Raw genomic sequence first — 24,633 nt, 5'->3', positions numbered from 1 at the left:
AAGAATCGCAATACAATATTATTATATTCCGCGATTGTTATTACAGCGCCACGACAATTGTGCCGATTTCAATCCTCTATCTGTTTTCCTCATTCGAATTAATGATCTGAGCTCGTTCTCGCTCTCTGTCCTACTCGCGGCCGAGACAAGAATCAGCAGCAGCAACGGCAGCAAAGGTCAGGAGACCGGCGCCGGATTCCTAAGGTACTTTCACACGTGACTAGGAAATTACCTATTCACGTACTCGGCCGTCGATTTATTCTTCGCAAACATCATCCTCGATCGCCGCGCGCTACGAGGTCGCGCGTACATACATACATACGCGCGCAGGAATGCCCGAGCGAATCCTCCGACCTTTCGTTCCTGAGAATTTTGCGCGCGTCCTCGACTAAATCGTGTGGGAAAGACGCGCACGTGACCGCCACGATACGCAGCCGAGCGTGTTGTCAAATGTGACACGCGACTAGCTCGCACGTGAGTGTGCGGAAAAAAAAGTTAAATCGACAAAGAAAGAGAGTGAGAGAGAGAGAGAGATATCAGCTTAGAGTCCGATTGGTTGCTGCTGGATGATTAACGATAACGATTATTCACAAAGCTATGACCGGTTGTGTTTTGCGAAACATTCGAGAAAACTTGAGTCATGCGATATAAAAGAACACTCCTATAATTCTTTTCGCAGAGAACAAAAAATTGAAATGAAATAAAACGGTCATGTTCGATTTGCATTCGGTACTTAAAATTTACGATCTTAGTACATGTGAAAAATACGCGTTTAAAATTTATAAACTATTGCACACCGTATAGAGTATCTTATCCGACTAGATCTTTCGTGAAATCAGCAGAAAATCCATAAATTTGTATTCAAACAGTCCGCGAAGATAAGACCAAAATCCAACAGCACATGTTGCGCGTTACGAGCGTATCCACCGTTCAACGTGTAGCGTATTCGCGGATATTACGACGCTCGGATTTCTTGATAAACACGGTGCGGTTGTGTCAGGTAATAAAATAAATCTATACTTGTTCAATGGGCGTAACTGATTAATTAGAACTACACACTGCGCGTCCCGTTAGATATGTTGCAAATCGTAACTTGCAACGCCAGATTACCGGCAGATCCAAGTCCGCTTCGTAGAAGGAAGAATCTTATTGTTGTCCTGCGGAAATCACGCCGTCACTCCGGCAAACGAAACAGATGGACGATAGGTCCATGAGAACGCGGATTATGCGGACGCAGCTGTAAGAGCAACTTCACTAGACACTATATATAGTTGCACGAATGTACACACACACAACTATATGTATATTTATTTTTATTACGGAAATGCACTTATACGTTTTTCTTCTTTTGCGTTATTTCGTTATTTTTACCAAAAGATTCGCGGACCCAAGGACCTAACCCCAAGTCGTAAAAGACCCCGCAGACTTTTTAAAAGAGAGATATTGTAATAAAATACGACTTCCGAATCTTCTCTAATCTCTAGTCCGGTCGGGTCGGAAAGTGATGCCAAAAAAAAGAGCCGAACAACATCCTTACGATTCTTGTTTCCTCTTTCTCTTTCCACTTTTCGTCCCGACTCGGCGTTCTAACGATCCTTTTGCTCTCCACCAGAAAAAGACTACAGAATTCTTAAGGACACAAAATATACGATTATATGCCCACGTGAATATAGTCCGACTATACACACACACACACACACAAGAACACGCACTTCGGCGTTGAAGAAACGGCGAATCGATCGGATAATGAAAGCCGCAGGTCGTAGGACCGATCAAGGACGACCGCTCGCACAGATTCTGCCACATTTCTGGAAGAAGCGGTATACCGATTTTCTTGTCCCAATCGGCCATCGCGGTCACGATGTCAAAGACCTCGTATGTTCGTGTTTGCGCGAGGTGGACGTGCCAGATCCCGCATCGTCGATGTTGCATGATGTCCTTTCATGAGTTGGTCGTTACACGTGCGTGTGCGTGTGCGTTTCCGGCTTTCGGTATTAGAATTTTAACATCGAGAGACTTGAAAACTTGCGTGTTTGTACATTTTCAATTTTTCACAATGTGAAAAAGAGTAAAAATTCACACAAAATAGATATACGATAACGTTTTTGTTTCCAAAAAAAAATTAATGTGGTTACGGAATTGTATTTCGCTTTCACTCTTTTTGTTGAAGAAACATACTTAAATATATTTGCGCACATTTGGAAAATTATCTTGATCTTGACTAAAAAACTCTGCGAAAACAAAAAAAAATAGCAAATGTGCAAGCGATATTTCAACATCATCGCCAGGTTTTTGCCAAGCGTGTTGCTTGTGTCGTCATCGCGAAGGTTTCTATTTTCTTTTTCGACGGAAGAAGGAGCACGCGCTTAACAAGAAAGTTGCATTTCGAAAACTGGAATACGATGTGCGACTTTTATAAAGGTCGGCAATGTCAAGTCTTGGCAGAGGATTTTCTGGTGCACTAAGTTCCGAGTGAGTGAAGATAATTGATGAGATACACGGAGAAATCTTCTCTTGAATGGAACAACGTCATGAGCCAATGTTGGTCACGAAGTTATATTTCGCACTTGCGCGACCGTTCAATGCACAATAGCCCGGAGCGGGTTAATACGTTCGAGAAATTTTTCTCATAGAGTAGATTTCCGCCTGTTAAGTTTCGCATCGAGAACAGACTTCTCCTCATCGAGAAATATTCGCTTTCGTAAGCGACGATGACGTTTATTTCTGGCGATAATCATCATCAAGAGCGATGTTTTTCTGATGGAATTCTCATTTAAATACATTTGCATTTTTCTTATACGCGTACTTGGCGTGAAAAAAATTTCTACGCAGTTTCCTTCGGTATTTAGGCGAGCGCGTATATAGAAACAATCATCTTTGTCGCTCGAATAATATGAACGTGGACAACACGGAAATTATAATACGGCAAATTTGCAAAGACATTAGTTCGTTTGCACATTTGACTTTACTTGATGTTGTTTGATGAGCTCGTATTTATAAGTCACGTAAGAGACAGATCAAGAGTGCGGTTAATGACTTCCATCCTTTCCATACTTTCAGTTGACTTTCAAATTAACGCGCGCATCTAGCTTGTCGGAGAAACGCTTCGGTAAATCTATGCAGTATGCACGTGATTTTTGCGTTTGACACACACGCGTGTAAAAGAAAAAAATTATTGAGAGTTCATACAAAAATTCTCCAGTAAAAAAAAAATTCTTGATCGAAGCAAGAAAACTCTGTATAATTGTTGTAATAAATGTAAACTTTGCGAATATTTTTCTAATTTTATATTTGAACAAATAAACGTACTAATTTAAACAGAGTATTAATTTGAATTCAGATAACTAGAAACACGATAATGACTTCGCAAAACACATAAGAGCGACCGAGTCATTGTCGACTGTTATTTACGCGAATACGTTCCAAGAACGCGTGCATCTCTCTTCGTTCGTGTTGCAGATTGTCATTCGCGTTGGCGTAACGACGACAAGAATGCGTCGTGCGGTTGTGTCTCATAAGAGTACAATTTTTTTTTTTTTTTTTTTTTAACCGCAACAATTTAACACGAAATGCGGGAAACAATGTGGTCGATTCGTATCGAATCGCTGCGCCGCGCCGTCTCATTTCGACTGGTCTGATATGGAAGTTGCCGCTAATTTCATTTCTTGTTTTTTCTTCCTCTATATATATATAAGCTTTGCCTCGACTTGCGTAAGAACTTCCTAGCAATTTGCCTTGTAAGTTCGCGCACAATGAGGGCTTGCGGCTGCAATGCAACGCCGTGGAATTTCAAGGAAGAATTCGCGGACAAACGTACCGAAGAATTTTAAGGACTGACATTTGTGTAAAGCCGCATCGGCGTATTGAAACTTATCGAAAAACGCAGACTTCTCATTATAAGCGCGTTTTCTTCAGTTACATTCTCCCGTTTCCACTTCTCCGGTTTTTTTTTTTTTTTTTTTTTTTTTGTATAGACACGACGTGGAGTGAAGATAAAAAATATCAAACACGCAATGCGTGTTTGTGTTTGTGTACAAAGATAAGAATCCCGAAATAAATATCTCACCTGGAGACAGCCACAAAACGATTTCTTCACCCGCGATGGCATAGTCTGGCAGCGGCCAACAAACTCCTTCAGTGGCTGCGAACTCTTCACTGGACAGCTTGGAATCCTCTGGAATCACACAAAGTGATGACTCCGTGTAGTTTTGATGATGACAAAATTAAAATTTCACATATATATAGCGTCACTAAGAAATCGAATTAGAAACAAACGCAAAATGTTTGAATCTCGTTGTGTTCGCAAAACATTTTTCGCGCGTGATGACGACGCGCGGTACAACACGTAGATATTAGAGCGATCATTAGAAAACGGGACTAAGCAGTTGCGCGCGGACATAATAGTAGGAGCCATTGCATGTCAATTTCGTAACAATCGTCGCTTCTTCGTCTTCCGTTACGAGCGAGCGAAAACGTTCTGCTTCGCCGTTACGCACAGTTACGAAGCCTCGATGTGTTCGTGAATAATGACGATAAACGACGAAGAGATTTTAAAGAAATAAAAAGATCCAATTTATATTGTGGGCAGGAAATGCAGAAAAAAAAACTGTGTCACGCTTTATTATCGCGAGAGAAATATGTATATTTTCTTTCTGAGATGAGCACGCGTATTGTATCGTCGTAAACTTTAAAGCACATGACGACAGCGTAACAACAACTGGGGTGACGACGTTTCTTGTTACCTATGTGTCCAAGATAACGTTTGTTGTTGACAGGTTCAAGACACTAAGATGTGGGCTTGTGTTTTCATTCACTTTTTGGTCTGATATTCACATTTAAGGTTATAATAAACATTTTCAGATTTTTTACACGTATATTAAAAAATTCCTATTTTTAAAATAGTTTTTTTTTTATTGAATAAATAATATCGACAACTCTCGGAGATAATCACAGAGTTCGCTCAGAGGTGAGAAAACTTGCTCTTTGGTTATAAAATTCAAAATTGTTTTTTTTTTTAAATTATATACAACAACACAATTATTGCTGTCAGAAACAAATTGACAATCACGACAGAACTGTAACAAAACTATTTTAAGCAAACTCGAACAACGAGCCGTAATTTAAAATGTCATAAGTGCGAGGTACTAACGTGTTCAAGGTAAAACATCATCGTCTACTTAAAATGCGCAGTACACAATACGTATTTATAGAAGCAATTCGGTTTGTGTATTATAATTTTCTACGACGCAAGATTCTGTGTGCCAGTATAAAAAAAAAAAAACAAGTTCCAGACGCACGCGGCGAAAGCAATTTGCCAACAATCAAACGTTTCTTTGCACAATCTGATTACCTACGTGAAAAAAACGACGTCTTCCAGTTTCGGACTCCGGATAAGGCATAATATCCTCATCCTTTACGATCGACGACATGTTGGCATCGGTAAGATCACTTTTTATACGATCGCGTCACACAATCGGGACGAGAGATATGCCTCGCGGCGCGATTTTTTACGATCGTAATCGTATTTAACCGTAATTTTTTTGGATCCCGTGACGCTTCGCTCTCACCGCAGGTGAGAAACTCAAGAATTCGAACAGCCGAGCGGCGATGTTCACCGAGAGACTGCCTTTCTTATCTCGCACGTTGAAATCGCTTATCGCGTCGGAAAATACTGAACAACGTCAATTATCGTATACCGGTTATCGCACGACTATGCATATATCGACGTACCAATGTCCTCGACGAAATCAGCTGATTGTCAGTCGCTCGAAATAGAAAAATTTGTTTTCTTATTGGCACGTCAATCGCGTTTCTCCGTAATTTCGACCCAGCGCGTATAGTAATTTTCTTCCATTTTTTTGATGACTAACAAATTTCCTCATCGTACGGTTTGCTCCTTTATTGAAAAATATTCATTAAAATTTCTCTCATCACTTTGTGTTATCACGATTAATAATTATCTCTATAACACGCAACCATATTAATGTGCCGTAGTTATTACGGTAATCGGATAATTAAATCAAAAAGATCAGGCCACTCGATCGTCTTCGCGAGAAGATTCTCCTGTGTGTGCGCGCGGTATATAATTATATAATTATTCCTTTAGTAGATTATTATACCGTTACATCTTTTTTTTTTTCACAAGAAGCACATACGGTTACGTGTCTTACGTATGACGTATAATTTTTTTTTTTTTTTTTTTTTAAGGAAAGTATTTGTGAATTATGTTAATTATCAAATTTTTGCGTGACAGATTTCAGATCATCGCGGAGCGACAGACGTCGTAAATAAAGATCTCTGAGTATCTTCATTATTTATATCGAGTGCGCTGATAATGCGTATGTGATATATCGCGTCAAAATGCGCGCCAATCGACCGTGGCAACACAGCTGTTATCGCTGTTTTCAGTAGCAATATCCGTCTCGCGCGGCTAACTATACCAAGCTCATAGTAACGAAGATCCATCTCGCGACTCCGAAGAACACTCCGCTAAGTGCAGTCCGATTCTCTCGAGCGTATCGCTATTCGTTCTCGCCGAAGAGAGCGCGGAGGTTTAGATCCCGCCACACCCGGGAATCATTTTCTTTTCTTTTGCAGAGCGAACGAAACGGCAAAAGCGACACAATGATAAACCGAGGCTTCCCGGAAACGTTTTATCATCCGTTTCTTTACGGATGTTCTTTTTCAAAGTTCATTTAAATTTTTTACCTGATTTGAAACATTTTATTCTACACACGATAAAAATAACAACCTATATATTTAAAATATACAAATATATGTTTTTTAAATTTATGAATTATGCACAAAGCAAAGTTTTTACTATAATACGCGTTTTGAAACTTCGAAACACACATGCGCTACATGCAAATTGGCGGTATCTAAATAATAATCGCGGAAGTATCGCGCGGAGAAGAAAAATGTTCGCCTATATTGCGTTACAAAGCGGCAGCAACCTGTGCCGCGTTGAGGTATAGCGAATCTTCGGGATAATGCGGCGCGAAACGCAAATGCCTCCTCGCAATTAGGCTGGTTTCATTTGAATAATTACGGCGCTTCGTGCCGCGATACTTTCTCAACTAGTGATGACGAAATCGTCACTGGCACGAGCGTCCTCTTCACTTTGTATTAAAAAAAAAAATGTACGAAGGTGCATTATACGTGTGTATACATATATATATATATATAGCAGCATACATATATAGATGAAATACATCGAGAACACACGACTGCACACAGCGACAGGTCGTGCGTATTGAGAACACACGTTGCGCGATTACATATTCACGATACTTGCACGTCGATAAATTCAAGCACGGTGAAACGCTTGTAACAATGAACAATGAAAAATAGCTGAATTACCCTATATCTTCTCCGGCTCCTTCGCACTCTCTCTCCCTCTCTCTCTGCCTCATCTTTCTCTCTATCAGTTCTGTGCTCATGTCTTTTTCACTCTTTATTTTCTCTCTCTCTCTCTCTCTCTCTCTCTCTCTTTCTTTCTCTTTCTTTTTTCACTCTTCTCTTTACGAGTACTCTCACCGAAAATATTCGAGTGAAATTCACTCGCGCGCCCTTCTCTCTTAAATCGAGACGTCAACTGGACCACCGATCGATCGATCGATCGATCTATCGTCATATCCGTCGTTCAAAAACCGATCGCTTCTAGCCGCATGCTCGTTAACCGTGAAAAAAAAAAAAGAAATGTATCGTACGCGTGGATCGATCACGAGCTGCGATAACGTTCGATTCCGTTACGTGGCATTGTACTCTCGAGAACAGCCTAAAATTAGAACCGCGAATTATTCAGCGTATCGTTCGTGTAACGAGCGATAGGCTCAAAGAAGGCGCGTGCAAATTTTTCGATCGCGCTCGAACAACAACGCTCGTCATCAAACTGTTGTTAATTCGAACACGACCGATGTTTGCGAGCGCGATATTGCAATCGCGCAATATACCGACGATATGGTAATCGACGTTCACAAGCTAATAATTCAGACTTCGACTGGCAGGTGCTTGACAGATCGCCGTTACGGGGGGGACGCGAGAATGACGCCGGAACGCGTGAAACGATGTGAAACAAGTGCGGAGACTCTTGAACTCGACTCCGATCGTTCGTGTGGATGGACTTTTGATGTGGTCGCGAGCGGATAGCGCGGATAAAAACAGATACACACCAGGTAAACCAGTCCCGTCGTACGTACAAGACGTAACAGCAGCGCGTCGCTAACATTGCGTGTCTCTAAACGAGAGTGCGCGGCGGCAACGCGCGGCAAAAAGCCGAACGGAATTGTTGGCATTTCAACCTGCCTGTGTGTAATAACATTCGGCTGTTCGGATTAACTGACAGTGATTGCTCGGACTTTATTTGTTCGACGCAAAATGCGAGAGGAATGTGCCGAACAACTTTCTCGCGTACGCCAACACAGTTCCTAGGGTTAAATAACATGTTAATGATCTCACACACACTCGTATTTTCCAATTAAGATTAGACTTCTTCATAATTGACTTGTTTTCCGCACAATTGGAGTTACATACGAGTATAAACATAAGATTAAGTCTAGCTTTAGTTTAATCAATTGTTGCACAATTAGTTTTTGAATTAAAAAACTAATTGAGATAAATAGTTTGAATAATTGAGAAAGGGAAAAGTAAAATAATGAGAGAGAGAGAAGCGAACAAGTTCTCCTCCGATTGAAAAAGTCGGATTTGAATAGACTGTTAATTCACAAAAACATACAATTATATATTCTTAACATACTTTCTTCGCAATTGTTACCAAAAAAAAAAAAATGTTTCGTTCGTCACAGACGTTTCATTTATATGACAAGCACGTGCTCATCATATACGATCAATCACGTATTAGAAAGTTAATAAAACTCTAATGTAGCAATCGAACATATAAAATGTTTTTTTGTCACGTAGCGTTTTCACACGTTATATAACGAATCGATTGATCTGTACAAAAAAAAGTGAAGACTTCGTACTTTATTTGTGGACAATATTAATTTATTATAAATTAATTTGTTGTAATACGGTGACGTGATAAAAGTTTTAATAACGAAGACCGCTAATGACGCATTTAATAATCGATTAGCTCGATGGTGCTCAAACATTACCAGATTCAGCTTTCCCATTTTCTCCAGCATGGTATCCATCTCAGTGAATTTTTCGTCGGTTTCTTCTTCAAAAGAGTAAACGTTTGCCCTTTTCGCACTGAGAGAGACGCGCTGTGTCGAGTACTTATTCGTTCGAAAGTTGCCCGTTCAGCACGCGAGGATTATCAATATTTGCCGACAGGCGCCAGCAAATTACATCGTGTCTCAGAACAAATCGCAGACTTTGATATTTAGGATATGTTCTAATGCTTCATCTTGTCACAGGACAGAGCGAAAACCAAGTGAACCGACTTCGCTAGACTTCGCTCATGGATTGCGGAAGTTACACGCACGAGGCGTTCGAAGTCGCGTTTTCTTGTTTGGAATAATTCGTGCGAGCGAACACGGAGAATATTTGTGGTTCTCTTCTTTAAACTTGCAATCTATTATGCCACACTTTTCACCTTGATTTTGCTTCAGAAAACGTTATTATGTAATTGACGATATATATATATATATATTCGAGAAGATTGACTTCATTAGATTTGCTCCAGCAATTTCCCACTTGTTGCAAAACGAAGTTTTACATCATCTGTTCACTTAAAGTTTATTACAGCAATTTTCTTTGAAATATCTATTAATTAAAATAATTTTTGTACGAAAATTTCTTCATCGATCTATCTTTTCTCCGGATTCTTCCTTGCGATCCGCTGTTTTCGTCTCTAGTTCAAAAATATCTTCCAGAAAATTCTTCATTAAAATATATTTTCTATTCTGAGTTTTGTTGAAACAATTTATTTGCAATCTCTTGTTTAAAAAAAAAAAAAATCAAATACTCAACAGCACGACATCGTGTCAACACCAAGTAGTCTTTCACTTGGGAAAAATTATTTCGCGCAATTACCGACGAGTCCAAAATGTTAAAAAAAAAATGAAACAAATTTGCGGGTAATTCCGTGAATTTTGACCACAGATTGTGTGGTTTAACTTTTCTTCTCAATCGAGACACAGAAGAGAACGATCCCGTCCGCGCAGAACGTTCTTGCTCGCGATTGTAGGTTGAACTGCCAGGTGAAAACAACACCTCTCAACCTGCACAGGTGCACATAGGGGTCCCCCAACCGGGATCTGGAAAGAAGGGGGGCCTACTTGCGCGCTAGGAACTCTTCGCCGGTGAATACTTCGATCGGCGAAGGTCCGGCGCGAAACCGGGAAACTTCATCTGTATAATCTGCGGAATTAAAAAAAAAAAAAAAAATCGAATTACCACAAGACTCGCGCTTAGAACAGGCGTGATGAAAGTCATTAGCCTCGGTGAGCGAAGAAAATTCGAGCCGAAAATTCGGCCACGGCGCGAAACATTGTCTCGCTCGTGATATTAATGAAGATGAATAAATTCGCGCGAGTACGTGATTTGTTTTTTCTCGCCGTTAAATATAACTCGCTGTTATTATCACTTCTGTCATTATCCCGTGAGCGAGGGAACAGAAAGAGAAAGCGAGCGGGCTGAATGATAATTAATGGCACGTAAATATCTAAATCAGATTTTGTTATGTTATTTCACCTGTGTGAGTAATGACTTTTTTTTTTCAATTTACTCGAAGCACGGGGAGAAATCTCTATATATATATGATTTATTTTCTATGCATGAATGCAGCGATCGAATCGTTTTTAAATTTGCCCATTTCCTTTTGCGGAACAACAATAAATTAACACGCGACATTCTAACGTGCGACGCGAAATTAATTCCGATGTGTTTTAACAAAGAAGTATTTGTATTAAATATAGAAATCGATATATATCGATAATAAAAAAACGGAAAGATAGCACGCGATTTTATTTGTCGTGCGCGATTTCAATTACAAACCGCTTGTATGAGAGTTTCCAAACGAGAATTTATCTTTCGGTCTCTGAATGTAATGCAAGGGGACGCGGCGGTGAGCAACAACGATAAGAAAATAAAGTCACGGCCAGCCAACTCGCCGCTCTCGCGCGCACGTGCACAAGCGTAGCGTGACTTCGCCTCTCTCTCTCTCTTTCTCTCTCTCTCTCTCTCTGATATTGTCGAGGAATCCAAAATTCGTGTTTCGCACAAACTCGTGCGTGGTGTCGTCACTGTGCGCGGAAATCGTTCGTCCTTGCTCGCTCCGCGGGGACAGCCTTGCGGAATGCGCACTCTCGTCGTCGACGTGCGCGCTGAGCGACGACTGGTTTTTCAAGAGGAAAAATAAAACACCACACGAGAGCGTCAGATTATATTTTTTCCTTCCTTCTGCGCCGTTACCGGGCTGTACGTCGGCGAAGAAAACGAAGGAAGTTTATTGCAGAGTTCCTTTAGTCAGGGACTGCCTACCTTGAGGACGGCTCTTTATTGTGGTGGTCGCGTCTATTCGAGATTCTTAACGACCGCGAGTCCGCTTGATCGGATTAAATCAAGACGCGAAAGTTCCAAGCTGGCAACCCGGACTAAATTAGTAACCGCGTACTTCGTATAAGCTTCGTAAACATCGAATTTCGTTTCATATGCGGGTTGTCTCTCACAGCGGATCTAAAAATAGTGAGCTATATCTCACTCTCACCGCTTTTTTTTTTTAAGTTGTTCTTTTTTTTTTTTTTTATCAAGAAATAGACAAGATTGGATTTCCATGTCGTTGACACATTTGCTTCTTCATCGCATTTTCTTCGTCGGTCGTTCAAACGGACGAAGACACTTGTGCGCGCGGACGTAGTGTCGCTCGCTAATGGTGTTGAAGCTAATCGATCGCGCCGGGTCGCGCTCGCTCGTTTTATCTCGCAGGAATGCGCGTTATAGTGCCTTAAAAGTGCGGGACACCTGCACCGCGATGTTACCCGGTGAAAACGAGCCGTGGAGAGAAACTTTCCGCGAGAACATGAGACGCCACTCTTTTATCGCGCTTCCGCGACAGTCCGGCGTGAGGATGAATTTTCGTTGCCTTCTTCAGAACGAATAAATAAAAAATATTCACATGTAGAATACAATTTCTGTGTGTTTAAAACCAAATAAACCGAGATGCACAATGTTTCTTAGAAAAATTAAATCGGGAAGCACAGATTTTTTTCATGTAAACTCTCGCCGAAAAAAAGTATAAGCGCATCGGGTTTTAATTTCCGTTTTAGTACCGTGTCATTAACCATGTGAGAGCAATTTATCAATCCGGTAAAAATATAAACGCCGCGTGTACCGAAGAAGCTGTTCGCGAACGGTTTAACAACATTTCGAGTAAGGTGGTCGCGATGTAATCGCTCGTAAAAAAAACCATCAAAATCTTTCGTTCTCTCAGATGATTGCCGCCGCTCGTTTTTTTCTCGTTGATGTAACTCGGATATTTATATTCTTCGAAAAGTGACGACGAATAGTGTTAGAGAACAGCATAAGTGCATTTTTACGATGGTATACTAATCGGTGTCACCTATTGCATGTATCGACCTACTGAAGAAGCCCCGTTATGCGATATCTTCCTCTCCTTTTCGCCGTGGCGCGGCGGCGGTATCACCGTTTCGGTCGCGCTATCTCGGACTTTTCAACCTCGCCGACGACACGTCTGGCACGTCTAAATCAACAGTGTTAATGTAGGTGGGTTATCGACGGACTCACGAATCGTGACTAGACTAGATACACGTTCGACACCGGTAACCGATCATGTCAATTTCGGTTAATCCGGGTCGCAAGTAAAAAAAAATTTTACAAACTTTGTACTAAACGTTTAACTAAGACTGCTCGATTAAAATGTAAACGATTTGTGTAACAATTAGGTCACTGGTTATTCAATAGGAATAACAAATAAAAAATACTTTTTTCTGAAAATTATCCGATCCTGAATCGAAACGTTAAAAATAAAATATAATTTTTTCGTTACACATCACCATCTGTGTCTAAAGTTCATATTGGCTCTTTTTTTTTTAATTTATTTTTTCAAAATACCAAATTTACTTACTTCTCTTTTTATGTATTTTGAAATGTTTGTTGATATTACTCTTTAGCTTTCATAGTTTTACTATATAGTTTTTTAACAACAGGAAAACACACTTTACATATTTTTTTATTTTTTATTAAACTAATAATATATATTTATTTTTTATTTTTGTTTTATATATATTTATATTTATATATTTATATATTTTTCATATTTTTTCAGTTTTCTATATTTTTTATGTTTGTTTTTAATATTTTTACAGATAATTTTTTTATCTCCCGATATTTGGTTTGATAACATTTTTATTAAGTTGTTCGCATAAAAAAATATCTCATACATGCGTAAGACCGCAGCACACCTCCGTTTACGTTTAAACTTACTAGACAGTTTAACTTCTTTGTATCCACCACGTAGAGTGTCGAGAAAAAAAAAACACTTAGAAATTCACACGTCGTTTCTGGAGTATCGGTCGCTATAATATTTTATGTCCCGTTAAGCGTCTATTCTAACGCGAGATCCGGTATAGATAGAACCTCAGGCCTGTGTGACACACGGGACTGGTCGTCTAGTATTCACCACCGTTCGCACAGCGACGAAGTTCATTCATAGATTATTTTACAATTCCGCTCCCGTTCGAAGGCGTATATACCGTTTCCAATCCCATCACAAAGCGTCACGTTCTCGAAGGTCTTTCTCGAATGTTGTTGTACACTTTTTCCGGCATATTTCGCATTGTTACGCCGTGTGTTACGGCAGTTTTGAAGATTCACCAAGCCCGGGAACGAATGCCGGGCGCACGTTCTTGCACAAATGTATAGAGAGGGTCTAGATACAACGGTTAAACCAACAGTTAAAAAATCATCGACACATGTACAGATTGCTGAACACGGTCCCTTGCGAGCGATCTTCTTCCCGAGAGTTCAACATGTTGCGTGTATACCTGCTGTTAGACACAAATCGTGACACACTGACCTGAGGAGGAGGCGCGCGTTTTGGAATAAATTTAGTATAGACGATCGAGCCACACACACGCGCGTTAACGGTGCTGCGGACTCCGATATAAGAGTCGCATTTTAATTCGCTAGCCGCGAAAAAGAATTGACTGGCTGAAAAAAAGATGACCGATTGCGACTCTTCGTCGAAAAACCCTGAAAAACTGTTCTCTCGCGGATTTTACGTACGTAATTCTTTGCGTTCTTAATTTTGTTGTGTCAAATTTTCTTATCAAAATAAATTCTCGTAAATATTATACGAACGAAAAAAATGCTTTGAACGAGTGCGACGAACTAGTTTCGCATTTGCGCGACTTCTAGAGCGCCCGAGATTAGCGATTTATTATCTCGCAACGAGTTCATTCAACGAGAATAAAACAACAAGCCCCGGCCCCGATTATGCAGCGAATTCGCTCGCTTATCAGCTTATCCGTTCTAATCGGTTGTTGGCGACCTATCATCGCTTCCCAGCGCGGCGGAAAAGGATCTCACGCGCGGGGTAGCAGCGCGGCGCGCCTTCATGCGTGAAGTTTCCACAGTCGAATTGCAATAAACGAGAATGCAATAAAAGCAATCGGAAAAATCGTATCGGGGCTTAGCGCAACGAGAGCACACACAAAAATGCCGGTCCCACTGACCCAGAACAGCGTAATGAGAAAAACGATCGCGCGTTCGCACACACCGCGCCTAAGTGATCTCGAGACTCCTCTTCCAGTCTTGATGCGCATTTTGTATATTCATGCATTTTTTAACTCTAAACCCCCGTTTGATCGTCAGTTGACCCGAAGGTTCGCACGATAAACCGTCTTATATCCCAGACAAATCAATACCGTTGTTGCGGCTTTAAAAAAAAAAAAAAAAAGTTGAATATCACTTGCTTCTAGGTGATACTTACATATACCGGTCAGCTTTGAACTATAACCATCGTGTATAAACGTACCGAGAACGCGATCATCGATCACCTACTTGCCATTTGACCCTCTGCTGTATGATTTAATTAACGGCACCGGTATCAAAGACTGATATACATCGGGGTGTAAGATTACGTCATTATATATCGCGACAAAGAAAAGACCAGATAAATAATAGTCTAAACTCTCAGAGAAATCGCAAACGTATATAATTTGTTATTTATTTCCCAGCGCATACCTCCTACTCTTAATTATTAATAAGATAATTAACAATAAATTTTTTAATTTTTCCAAAACTATAGCCAAATCACATCGCGTAAGACGTCAGACTGAGAGAATTCGCGAAGAAAAAATAAGGTTTGTGTTTGGTGTTTGCAACATACACATAGCGTGCTGTGTAATTAACTGACAAAACGATAAATAACAATAAATGTCGGTACCGACCGAAATTTTACCGTTAATTATCATAATGGAAATTTTTCAACTTTCCATATTTCGTAGTTGTTTACATTCATTCTTATCTACCGAGTAAAAATCTTGTGGCTATAAATTAAGAGCAAAAGAAGTCAAACGACCTCACGTGCGTCCCGTGAAGTTTATTCCCTCTGTCAAGGCGACCCAAAAGTCTTGGCAAACGTTCAAGCACTCGATATTCACCGCATGACTCGCGACCGTCTCTTTTTCTTGTTTTTTTTTTTCTTTTTTCTTTTTTTTCACATCACTCGACTGCCTCTCTGTTGCGCGCGATTATACACTCCCAAGATTTTCTAAAATTGAGGTCGGCCTAAATCGCAACGAAAGAGGAGAGAGAATTGCAGAAAACCCGGTTACGTTGTTTGATCCGATTTACATTCCGAGATCTTTCCTTTTTCACTCGCACAAGATATGCAACTGGTTTCGTCGGTATGTTAAAGCAAAAAACACAACACTCGGTCGGCAGTTTTCTGTTCATCAAAATGAACCCATATCATTTAATAACTCGCGAGTCGCCGTTGATTACCGGAAAGATAGATACGTACGTTTCTTAATTATCGCAACGTTCGGCATATCATCTCTTCCTACTTTCGGTATTATATAAGAATCTCTTCGAACGACAGATAATCTACCGGTTTGCAAAAACACTTTCGAATATCAACGGAGTACACAAATCTCAGAGAAAGATGTTGCACAAACATGGGGAAAAATTGGAACGCACGTGGCGCGCCTGTGCATATTTTGGAAAGTTGCAAATATGTCTTTTTAATATTACGGACACACGAAAATGACGGCAGACGTTGCGTCGTCGCGCAACACGTGCTCGCTGGCGCCATCATCGCGCTACGATGCGTCTAATAATTATATATCTCGCGGAAATAAGTTTCCGCCGCAATAAATATCCTCTGACGCGGAAAGTTTTGCGTTCGAGGAAATATTCTTCTCTTGAGCGCGTAGGCAGAGAAATGAATAATTATATAATTTCCAGTTGCATAACATGTGTGCTATGTTAATAATAAAGAAATATGATTTTTTAACAATTATCATTAAAAAATTAACTGATTAAGTGAGAAATAATTAATAAATATTTATAAAATTTAACTGATTAAGTGATACCAAAATTAACTGATTAAGTGATACTAATTAACTGATTAAGTGAGAATTAATTAATAAATATTTATAAAATTTCAAAGTACAAGAGACAATTGATAAGTAAAACCTCGACGCGTAGATAGCGATGATATATTGCTGTTATCGTTGACGAGTTTCAAACGCTGGCTCATTATCGTACGTTGTGCGTGACAGCTCGTTAAATTAGATGTTTTCAGTGATTTTTGACAATGCATTAGTCCACACTTCAATAGCCAAAATTTACGAGATGGATTTCGCGAATTGCTGCCTCGTTCATTATTATTATTTGCCATACATGCTCCGTTACGATTTCAATTTACGTCCATTTTGCTCTTATCCATCACCCATAAAAACTCTCTTCTAATTCTATAATAATTTTCTTTTATATTATATTTATATTTTTTATACAAAATTTTTTATATAAAAAAAGAAACTTGGTAACAATCATCAAGCTGGAATAATAGTTGCAAATACTTTGTAGAACGTTATCAAATTGATAGCGCTCATTTGGTGGATAGCGTTCATATGTATGATAAGTGCAGCGGTCATTAATAAAATGAATCCGACATCGTAATTTTACGCATCGGCGTTGAAAGAATTGGTTATTTCCGGTTGGCAATTGCCGACTGCACGCATACATATGTTTATATTAGAAAATAGCCCCCACTAAAGTGTTCGCACTTACGCATTAAATGTTGGCCCTCGACGATCCCACAGAGACGCGCACTGTTTTACACTCGTCATTTTTTCGATCTCACTAAAAAACATTGTTTATTTTACACATTGCAAGAATGTTTGATTCTCGACAAGATTTACACATGATGATGATTCGCACACATTCTGAACCGTAAAATTTCTTCTTTTTTTTTTTTATCTTTTTTTATATTATTTCAAATTACGCTTATTAGCACTGAGTTCTTCTGAGAACTCGTTCGTTTCAGCGCAATATAAAATAACTGAACTCTGATTTTCTTCGCACGTGTTCGTAGATTTTCGCTCGCGAGAGACAGTCCACATGGTAGCCTGAACGCCGAGACGGTCCAAGGGAGTCTCCGGCAAATTTTGTCCGGAACGTCGCCGTGCTTCTATGTATGCGTGTGTATTTGCGTCGTGTGCGCTTGTCCCGTGAGCGAGCACGTGTCACGTGGCCCTTAAGCCCAACTCACAAGGGCCAGAGGTAGCAATAGTGAGTGGGACCATTGTCGTGGATACTGCTGCCGATGCTGAGCTCAAATGGAGTAATCGTCAATGAAGGGTGGTTCTAGAGGTACGGTTCTTTGTGGGGGACTGGACCCTCGCTCTGTGGAGTAAACATCTGTTCAGAAGCCCCACCACTGACATCATTCGCCCTATTGCCTTCAGATGCTGTATATATTTTTTTTTTCTTCTTTTTTTTCAGGGTCCCCCCGACTAGACGACGCGTGCTACGCGTAGTCAGAAGTTTGGATTTCAAAAAGAATGTTTGCACTAATATCGAGATCTTTTTATCTTTGAGTCTCTTTGTGCGTGACATATAAATACAGATACGTTTTGAACAATGGAAGAAATTGTTTTTCTATGACTAAAGTTTGGAAAAATCCATTTTTTTTTTTAGATACTGAGTTACAAATAATTAACAATAAAGATAAATTAAAAAAAGTTGCAGACATTTTTTTATTATGGAAGAACACTTATCTTCCTCCACAGACGTGGATAGGCTTTTCGACTCGTGTAGATAATTTCGCACTGGCGCGCTGTGATTGTTATCACCATTCTTTCACGCATTGTCCGCTATCAACCTCTTGACACATCACGGCGCGCCCATTTGGCTGGCCTCTTCTTAATAAACCGTGAAACAATTCTAATTGCGACATTGCACGCGAGCGCAAACATTGATGCAAGACGAGGTGTAGCGACGCATTAAATTAGCATTGCATTTCCGATGTGCATCCACAACAACGCGTTCCGCGCGTTTTTCTTTCTTTCGAGTCTATACACACTGATTTGCATCACAATGCAACAATGCACGCGTAGTGTCTAGTTACAGATAAAGTTTTGAGTCGTAACAAAAGCATATTATATTAGAACGCGTCGTTCCCCGCGTCGTATATTCTTCATACGTGGTTGTACTCACTTTGTGTAAAAAAAAAAAATTCTATTTTATTTGTTCGATATCGAAAAATAAAATTTCTCTCTTAAAGCGCGCAAATGTAACTTTCCTTTGAAATATTAAAACTTTCTTTAAAAAAAAAAAAAAATATTAAAACTTTTCTTCGAAATATTAAAAGCGCGAGCGCAGTTTGAGTATTCCTTAGTGAAAAAAAAAAAAATTTCACAAAGTAGATCATACATTCTCAAGAACGCGTGAGTAATTAACATTTTCTTGTTAATGATCTCATACTGTAACGTCCGCACTGTAACAAGGAAGTTATTTTCCAAGTTACGCGAATCGAGATCCAAAGTTTGCTGTCCGACGCTGTGTGTTCTGACGTTTGCTTTAACGTCGCGACGTGAAATCACGACTCCGTCCCGGCCCTAATTGCCGCCAATTGTTGCCAATTGTCGAGCGACCGCGCGATCTCTGCAACTGTAATTTGCGGCTAGCGATGACATTCGCAGCTCGAGATCATTGCGTACGTAAGCGATGATCTCGTTCGCGCGCGAACGTTTATTTCTTCGTGATCGCGTTGCGTGCGTAAGTAGTACCGGTGCACCGACGTGGCCGCGCGGCAATTACGTGTGTAAGCGGCGAACTCTTTAATACCATCTATAGTATACCGACTAGCGCGAGTCTACCATGACCTCTCTTTATCGCTTTGATGATTTCCTTTCTCCTCGACATGTGCTCGTCATAACGATTCGTCGCGGACGAGTCGCGTCGATTTATCTCGCGCCGCATCTGTCTCTCCTCGACTCGCCTTGGAAAGACGTTTTATCGTTCTTTTTGAGACAACTGACGTCATTGTTTCGGGTCTCTACGATCTGACGACTGAGAGATGTATTAGTCGTCTGCGATCTCTGTGTGTATGCGCGTGCAATATTTTGGTGAACGTCATCCCGGGTCCTCTGAGTCACTCCGGGAACGGGACACACTCGGGGCATTGTGTTAGAACTTAATCCTTAGGGCGCGTGCACACGGAGAAGAATTTACACGGAGAGGAAGTCACGTAACACACAGAGTTACGGGCACGCGAACGAAGGCCTGTAATCGATAGCCAGTATATGAATGAATCACGAGCCTATTTACGTCAACCTTAACCTTTCAGTGCCTGCATCAAGGCCGGTTCCTTGTTACCGTCGTATCGTAATCGCGCATTGCCACACGGAATTGTGTGTCAGCGATTTTTTTTTTTTTTCCGCATTTTTTTCTCCGCGCGTCCTGCAAGAGGCGCGTCATGGCGCGTCGTTCGAGCGACACCGTGTGATTTTTTTTTCAACACTCGGTCCCGATCGTCGCTCTGACATTATCTCGCTTGTAACCTTGCGAATCCTTGCGTCGAGAGAATAGAGAGAAGAAAATTGCGTAAACCGTAAGAACGACGCCCGTTCCCCACGCGGACTTCCCGCCGCGTTCGCGCGTCTCATTATTTTCCTCTTCCCAGCGGCTGTACCATCGACTCCCCCGTTCCGGAGTTCCATGTGAGGGAAGCTTTAAGGACGCGCGCCGCGATGTATGCGCAAGCACAGGGAGCTGACAGCTGTGGTCGATAGCCCACATGGCGCTCTTTGCTCTTGTTGGGATGCGGAGCTATCGATTTTATCGTGCCGTATTTCGCTAACGAATGGACGGACGAGGCATTGATTAGAGGGCAGGCGCTTTATCGCCCTTCGAATAGTTATTGACTTGTTCCTGTTCTCCCGCCGGCGGGACTGCTTTAAGGAGGAAAAGATCTCTCATCGGACGCGGATGGAGTTAAGCCATCTCCAGGCGTCTTAAATAACGCGCTCGTCAGTTCGCGTCTTCCGACCGCGTCATTATCTTATCGGCAAGAACCACGCGATCCGATTGATGATCTCGCGTTCGTTCGTGAGGCCGTTCGTCGAATCCTTCGGGAACGAGAAGTAGGAAAAACGGAACTGCTTTCTCTCTCTCCGTCGTAAACGGTCTCACTGAACGGCCGTATCTTTTAACTTGAAGCGTTCTCTGCTTCTCAAGCATTTTTTCACGTTCTCGAACTCTCTCTGCTGAAGGCGAAGAGGCAGTTACGAGGTGTGTGTGTGTGTGTGTGTGTACGTGTGTGATTTACATCATTAGCGCAGTTGCAAGGAAAGAGAAATGTGAGATACATTCGATCGATATGATGAAAAAAAATCGAAAGTAACAAGACTCGAATTTCTTAAAAAATTAAACAAGATGAATCGAAATATTTATTCAAATTTCTTAAAAAAAAAAAACAAACAAAAAAGATGAATCAAAATATTTAAGGCGAGTTTGACCTTGCGTTGAGTGTCGCGCTGTACATCGTTGCACGTGAAGTTAAAAATAATTCGTGTGAGAGAGAGGCTATATAGAGACAGACGGGGAACTGGAAAGCGTTTATACTACAGTTTCCAACGCGTAAGAAAAGGGTTTCTAAATATTTGGAAAATTTGTGCGGATGAGCGTATGGTTAGTTTCATAAAGGCGCCGTTAATAACACCATCAATCTCCATCGCTGTGATAAAAGTTGGATCTTCGCGAATACAGATGCTAAACACGAGATGCTGCAATCTACGATAGCAGCAATTAAAAACACGCGCGTGTGCCACGTAAGAAACGCACATCTCTTAGAATTCTACTAGATCTTCCGATGATACGCGATTCTTGCGCGTTGAAATTCTTCATTGTTCGGCTCTTTCCGGTTTCAAATTTCCCGACACGTCTTTTAGAAAACAGCGCGAAAACCTAACGGCGAGGTTTTCGTTCTCGTCATTTTACGCGTTTATGTTATTTCTGTGCCGGCGCGGTACGTGTGTGTCGAATGTCCCGGTACAGTTAGGTATGCGTTTGATAGCACGTTCGACTGTGCGAGCGCGATCGTAAAGACCGGTAAAAATTATAATAAGCGCGCACCAAGAGCGCGTGTTACCCTTCTGCTTTAGCGCGCTGCCTCTTTGCAATATTCTTCGGCCACGGGTTTGCGCGTTTGCTCGCCGAGGTGCTCATCGTTTTCTAAATTGCAGAAGATTTCTTGTAAACCAGGTTAATGTTAAAAAAAGCGCGGTAGAAAAAACAATAATAAAAAAACAATAATATAAATAAAACGCATAAGAGTTTTTTTCAAAGTGTATATACATGAACGCGCGGCACGTTTCTTTCGCGGAAAAAAAAATTGCGAGTCTTTAATGTCTTCAGCGCGTGGAATTCCAGGCAAAAAAAAAAAACTTTACAGCGCAATTATGAAATTATCATCGTGATATATCTCACATAAGTGATGTCATTTCGCAAGAAGCTAGGAAAAGGCGGAGACAAATCGCATGTTATGCGATTCATCGGACGAACGATACAATGCTTCGGTTTTCCGATGTCGGGCTATCGGTTATAATAGCAACGAGCCTACACGAGTAGAACTTGTGTAGGTAGTCACTGACATTTTCAAATGTCAGCGGGACCTCTCGCAATGCGCGGGGTTTATCATTTAGGCCGCAACGAAACCACACAGGTCGGTGTATCTGTATCGGATGCTGCGAGCATCACGAAGAACGAGAGTTTTTCTTCGGAAAATTCAGCTTTCGAAAATGAAATTATAAGTTCGCCGTCCCGTTAAATCGGCGCTAAATCTTCGCTGTTAATATCGCCGCATTTTTGCAAGTCATAGCTACGCAGTTATATGCAGTATGCATAATCGACAAAATTATTTACGACGATGTGTTTTACAAATTTATTAGCAATCAAATCGATCGAAGAACACGAGATCGCGGGGAACGAGCAAAAAACCGTCTGTTGGGAGATTAAACAGTTTTATGAGTGAGACACTTTTCAATTAGCGGACAGCTAATTTCCTGCCGCGCCCGTGCGGAGCTATCGGCGACTTTCGATCGCTCTTGACCAAATGTTCACTACGGTTCTTTCATGTAAAATATGAAAAAAATGATGGAGGAAACAAAAGTGAAATTTCTTTCCAGAGACTTACAGCAATTGCTATCTCGCTTACTCGCACCTTTAAATCGATCTCTGTACGCGGAGGGTTCTGTCGTTTCTCGTTTAATTGAAAATCTAATCACATAATTCTTGTACATCCTGTTGCATCAATCGTAACGTACGCGTACTGATCCGAAACTGTTTTTATTGGAGATTCAATATACACGTTGTACATTTTGATCACAGATAAATGAATGGCGTGTGATTATCATTCTAATAATAACGAGTCCCTGGAGCAATTACTCGTTAAAAGACATGGGAGAAAGTTTTAGTGAGAGTGAGTTTTTTATAGTTAACATCTGCAGATCCTAGCGCAAAGTACGTTTCCTCATTAAATCTAAAAATCAAACATCTTCGGTTTTAACAATGTGACAATTGAAAAAAGAAATCTCTCCATCTTTTTTGTTATTGTCAGTATAACAATAATTATTGTTATTAGTAAGAGCTACACAATTGAATTAGTCATCGCTAGATATAGTTATCGTAGTTATCTCTAAATAATTACTAAACTATTATTATCATCATCATCATCATCATCATCATCATCGTTCTCTCACTGATAAGCGTACTGCCTTACTAAGCGTGATGCGATAATTATAATAAAAGAAACTCCTCTAATTACAATTTAAACGTGTTTTCCGTATCCTTAGAAAATTTGCAGCAAATTCTATACTCAGCAGGGCAGCACCCTATTCGCGAGACGTGTCTCGGATGACCACGAAGGGATCGCAGAGCCTTACCAGGTCTCCCGCAGGGCCGAGTAACGTGGGGATCTCTTGGGGATCGCGCCGGTCGGGACGCGCCGATCAATAAGAGGCGGAAAGGCACATGTCCCGATGACTTCTCACGCCGCGGCGCTCACAAGGATCAACATTAGACATCTCCGACGGCGTCGCCCAACGACGTCTCGCGTCGTGGGCGAGCTGCGAGGGCGGCTTCGGGGGAGCGCCCGTTCCGGCTTAGCGCATAAAAATTCGAGAGACACGACAGACTTATACGTTCCGGATGTTGCACGAAAAATTTTGTTCACACGTTTAGCACGTAGCTTAAGCCGGGGCGATCAGGGGTTGCGACCGCGACGACGGCAACGACGATGAAACACCGCGAGATGAAGGCGTGACGCGAAAGCCGAGAAAAGTCGAGACACTGGCCTGCCATCGGAGGGACCGTCGACCCGGCGCAGCGGCTCTGGTTACGCGACGACGCATTGCGCCGACGTCATAACGACGTCGACGTCGTCGTCGTCGTCAAGGCGACGGCGCGCGCCGCGGATTCTCTCTCCTCTTTGTGCGCGTACCGACCGAATCGATCTCTCGAAGCACGCCGAGGTATCGAGGCGCGAGAGTTTTGAAATTTTTATGTTATAATAAATTATGACTAAAAAAATTATTTAATTCTGAAATATTATTTTAGTTTATACGTAAAATAGCAAGTAAGAAGAAATAATAAATATATCTAGTTTAACTATCTCTTCCTTTTCTTTTTTTGCAGATTTCTTTTGCGCGCGCGCGCGTCACAGTTACGTGAAGCGACTTCATCTGATTCGCGTAACTTATCGACCAAAGGTAGCAGACGAATACAATGTAACGTTAACGCGCCTAACATCGAGCAACTAACGATAAGCGCTGCTGTAAAAACAGTAAATTATTATCGAACGTCGAGTGGTTATCAATAAAAAAAGATTATTTATATATACACATTTTTATATATCTAATTTTTTGATTGTTTTTATTAACATCGTTCCGTCGAGATGATGATAAATTTACGATTCGAAAGAAACAAAATTCTCGTGAGTGTACGAGCGAATATACCAGTATGCGATAACTGGCACCATTCTGAGACCAAAGCACATTAAGAGGGTCCTGGACCTTCCTGTTATTACCGATCGAACGAGTAATTCGTACTAAACGGTGTTTTTCGTAATTATTGCTCGGATAGAAAAACGGCTCTACAGAATTAAAGAAAATAATAAAATGAATGGCAGACACTTTTCAATAT

General features: G+C 41.0%; 1 protein-coding gene across 4 annotated transcripts in view; it reads right to left on the bottom strand.

Annotated features, from left to right (window-relative positions):
* LOC109854201 (disheveled-associated activator of morphogenesis 1) overlaps positions 1 to 23,496 on the bottom strand; it is a 28,709-nt gene extending 5,213 nt beyond the window's left edge. Inside the window, exons 1-2 of one of the 4 annotated variants that reach the window (XM_020427071.1) lie at positions 23,376 to 23,496; positions 4,067 to 4,174 (exon numbers count right to left, since the gene is read on the bottom strand). In XM_020427071.1, coding sequence (XP_020282660.1) covers positions 4,067 to 4,108 — 42 coding nt within the window. In that variant the 5' untranslated portion in view covers positions 4,109 to 4,174; positions 23,376 to 23,496. Of the gene's footprint in view, positions 1 to 4,066; positions 4,175 to 5,354; positions 5,663 to 9,113; positions 10,145 to 17,220; positions 17,733 to 23,375 lie in introns of those variants that run through there. The other 3 variants (XM_020427069.1, XM_020427068.1, XM_020427067.1) reach the window with 3 other exon arrangements.
* Positions 23,497 to 24,633: the final 1,137 nt, after the last annotated feature.

Source organism: Pseudomyrmex gracilis, unplaced genomic scaffold (genome assembly GCF_002006095.1).
Source record: "Pseudomyrmex gracilis isolate BER0280 unplaced genomic scaffold, ASM200609v1 scaffold_61, whole genome shotgun sequence".
NCBI classification, from domain to species: domain Eukaryota; kingdom Metazoa; phylum Arthropoda; class Insecta; order Hymenoptera; family Formicidae; genus Pseudomyrmex; species Pseudomyrmex gracilis.
Note: the sequence above shows the minus strand (reverse complement) of the source record. Positions and strands in the feature narration are given on the sequence as shown.